Source organism: Apaloderma vittatum, unplaced genomic scaffold (assembly GCF_000703405.1).
Source record: "Apaloderma vittatum isolate BGI_N311 unplaced genomic scaffold, ASM70340v1 scaffold34345, whole genome shotgun sequence".
NCBI classification, from domain to species: Eukaryota; Metazoa; Chordata; class Aves; order Trogoniformes; family Trogonidae; genus Apaloderma; species Apaloderma vittatum.
This window is the reverse complement of record NW_009719448.1, coordinates 5,878-9,368: the sequence shown is the minus strand read 5'-3', so window position 1 is coordinate 9,368 and position 3,491 is coordinate 5,878. Positions and strand designations below refer to the sequence as shown.

Here is a 3,491-nt window from a genome sequence, read left to right as displayed (position 1 = left end):
GAGCCGCTCATCTGCGGAGCTCGACGGATGCTCTTGGGAGATAACAGCTCCAGCAACCCGAAATCCCCCTGCCCAGGGCAGAGCAGCCGTGTGTCAAGGGTTAGTCCTCACAGCGGGTTCACCGTAACGCTTCCTCCAACAGAAACGTGTTGGTTTTAGCTCTGTCATCTCGGCTGAGGGAAAGCGCTCAACTCCATAATTCAAGGTATCATCATATTTCTCCCGATCTGCTTATGAATTATGTCGTACGAGCTTTATAAGCCTGTCAACCCCTTCTTTTTAAATTTAGCTTTGTCAATGTCAGGCAACACACACAAAGGAAAAAATGGACGTTTGCAAGCCATCAAACTGGCAGGAAGGCCCACTGCCACCGTTCCGTGTGATGAACGGCAGCGGCAGGGTCCCCGTTCCGTGGGATGAACGGCAGCGGCAGGCTGCCGGGGTCCTGGGAACGGTCCAGCTCGGAAGCTGCGGACCCTCGGAGCAGGCTCCCTCCTGTAAGACCACCTGACGGAAGAGGCATTTATCTACAGCCCAAAAGCTGACTTTTTAAAAATAATTCTCAGGTATTTCACATAAAAAATTGCAAACTTCGACTAAAAATAAAAGAAGACAGGAAGTTAATGAAAATACATTTCAGAAAACAATGGAGACAGCTCGAGAAGTGCATTATCCAGTGTCAGGAAACTGCCCGGGGAAGCAAACCGGAACCTCAGCCCAGCAGAGACTGACGCGTCAGCACTATTACTGCTGGAAACGAGCCGCGGAGGAGGGAGTCTCCAGCACATTTCACAGACTGCAGCTATCTTTCACAGTACAAAAAGACTTTGGGGACATTTATTTGCAAAATTACAGCTGGACACCATCCCCGAAGCATTCGCTTCTCGACGGTTTTCTTTGCTTGCGACACGAAGCAGCGTCCTGCAGGGCCCCAGCAAGACGGGGCACGGTGGGCTGGGAAAGGGGGTACACAACCCTCACCTCAGGACGACGTACCAGAATGGAAACTGGGACAAGCACTACCGAGGACAAAACCCACCTATTCCAAACTATTTCAGCCCACTACAGTTGTTAGGAAAGGACCAGGATCTTTTCACACATCGAAGACTCACTCTGTGTGGATTTTGAAATGCCCAGGTCAGCAGCAGCCCGACTGCCAGCGTTCATACCCTGGTTAATTAAGGGGAGGGTGCAGCCCCTTCTCAGGCAGAATTCACGGCCCGCACGTCAATGCTTCATTCGTGACTATTTTTCACTTTGAAGAGTTAGCATTAGGGAGGGAATCTAAAAAGCAAGAAGCCAGCTAGATGACCTAAGAGCCAGAAGAGCTCCAATACCTTTCTCTTCGTTGACTCACCTTGATTGAGGAAGTTAATGGCTTTCATACACGCATACTCCTCGTTGCTGACCTTCAGCTGGTTAAATTTGCGAAAGAGGTAGATCAACCGCTCCATCACCTCCATCCCCTCTTCACTGAATCTGGAGGACAGAGATCACAAATCAACATATACAGGACACAGGCCACACACAAAAAAGCTAAGCAGCTTATTAAAATAACTTAAACATCTTGCAGGAGAACTAAAAAAACCCCCCTGTCATCAAAACTGCTTGTATTTCCCCAGATCTCAATGAGGATCGGGCCTTGGCACTTTGCTGGGAGAATGAAACGAGATTTCATAGAAATGTGGAGTGATACTTGTCTTGCAGGACATGAAAATACCCTGCAGAACACCCTGGAAACACATAAACACACGAAACCACGATAAACCCACACTGAGAGGGGTGGAACTGCAGGCCTGGGGCGAGGCTGAGCAACACGTGCCGTTTCCATCTAAACCTTCCCCCTCAAATGGGACGTGCAGGATTCGCTGCACTTCACAACCGTGTCAGGATCCAACTGGCGAAGCGCCGCTGCTGATGCGGACGGACAGGGACGCTCCGCTGGGATGGGGATCCACTGCCCGCACCAGCCCTGGAGCATCTCCCCGGGCACATCTCCGAACCCGCACCGTGTGCCCAGAACGCGCCGCGCGCTTCTCCCGGGCGTCCACGCTCGCCGAGGGAAGCCCGTGACAGACACAGCGACGCACAGGGAACACCCATCTTCCCAGAGCCTCCCCAGGAACTGCCTCATGGAGATTTTGAGGGTGCAGGATGAGGTACTGGGAGGAACCATCCCACATCTGCCACCGGCCTCGCAGCGATCCCCCCAGATCCAACGGGACCACGTGTTGCCAAACGGCTCCGCAGCGGGACAGAGGCGTTCATCGTGACAGACACAGCGACGCACAGGGAACACCCATCTTCCCAGAGCCTCCCCAGGAACTGCCTCATGGAGATTTTGAGGGTGCAGGATGAGGTACTGGGAGGAACCATCCCACATCTGCCACCGGCCTCGCAGCGATCCCCCCAGATCCAACGGGACCACGTGTTGCCAAACGGCTCCGCAGCGGGACAGAGGCGTTCATGGAAGCTTCAGCTGCGCTCTGGCGTTGTACAGCACAAAGAACCAGAGCTCAGCCAGAAAACCATCTCTGAATAGAACAGAAATAGAACCTTTTTCACGGAACAATACCTTATTTTGGCATGTGTGTTTGTTTACTTCGAAGTTATTTGTAAAATGCATGGTGGAGTTTGACCTCAGAGAAGCGAAAACAAGCTATCTGAACTGCAGGTCACTTCTTCAAGAAAGTAATATTGTAAGTGATGAAAGCCTTGTCGGCTAATCTAAAGTTGTACAAGTTTTCTTGCTCTTGAGTTGACATTAAAAATCTTGCAGGTGCAAGATTGCAAAGCTCAAGAAGTTAATGAGCACAAAGACCACTCAGTCGTCTGTTGGGTTTAATTGTTTTTACAGCATGCACATTTTTACCAGCCACTCATCACTTCATAAATCCAGGAGAGCTCTTCTCTCGTTCCTGCAGTTGAACTGTCTTACTTTTCTGTGCATACTTTCCTCCCCCTTTCAAACAAAGCTGTTCTGTTTTTCACAGCCCTATTTCTTCTCGAGGACTGACTCCTCCACACACTTCTCCTCACAGTTTACACCAGGCAAGTTTCTGGCCGGGAGTTATCGGGATCAGCTGGGGAGGAGGGGGAAGGGAAGCGCTATCAGGAGTGCTGGGGGAGGTCACGAATCATTCATTTCATATTCATCTCCAGAAAAACAGCACAATAAAGGAAACCATTTGATCTAGCAGGCAAAGAGAACATTTAGCCAGCTGCTACAAGTGATTAAAACACAGGGGCTGGGGAGCTCATCCTCTCTCTCTGTTTGTCACTTAACGAAGCATTAGTATCACTCCCATCATTTTGCTAACTAAGAATAGAAATTAACCCCGAAGTGCCAGGCTACCGCAGCTCAGCAAGATTTCTCCAACGGCTGCGAGATCTAGCGAACTTTGGTTTGCGACCATTCCTGACCAACGCCAGAGAAACACAGGCTCTGCGAGGAAACCCACGAGCTGCACACCTCTCCGAAAGAGACCCTC

General features: G+C 50.6%; 1 protein-coding gene across 1 annotated transcript in view; it reads right to left on the bottom strand.

The window, feature by feature from the left end:
• NR6A1 (nuclear receptor subfamily 6, group A, member 1) overlaps positions 1–3,491 on the bottom strand; it is a gene marked incomplete at its 5' end in the record, with an annotated part of 9,454 nt that overhangs the window by 1,916 nt on the left and 4,047 nt on the right. Inside the window, one exon of the mRNA XM_009870636.1 lies at positions 1,358–1,479. Within this exon, the coding sequence (XP_009868938.1) occupies positions 1,358–1,479 (122 nt within the window). The remainder of the gene's footprint in view (positions 1–1,357; positions 1,480–3,491) is intronic.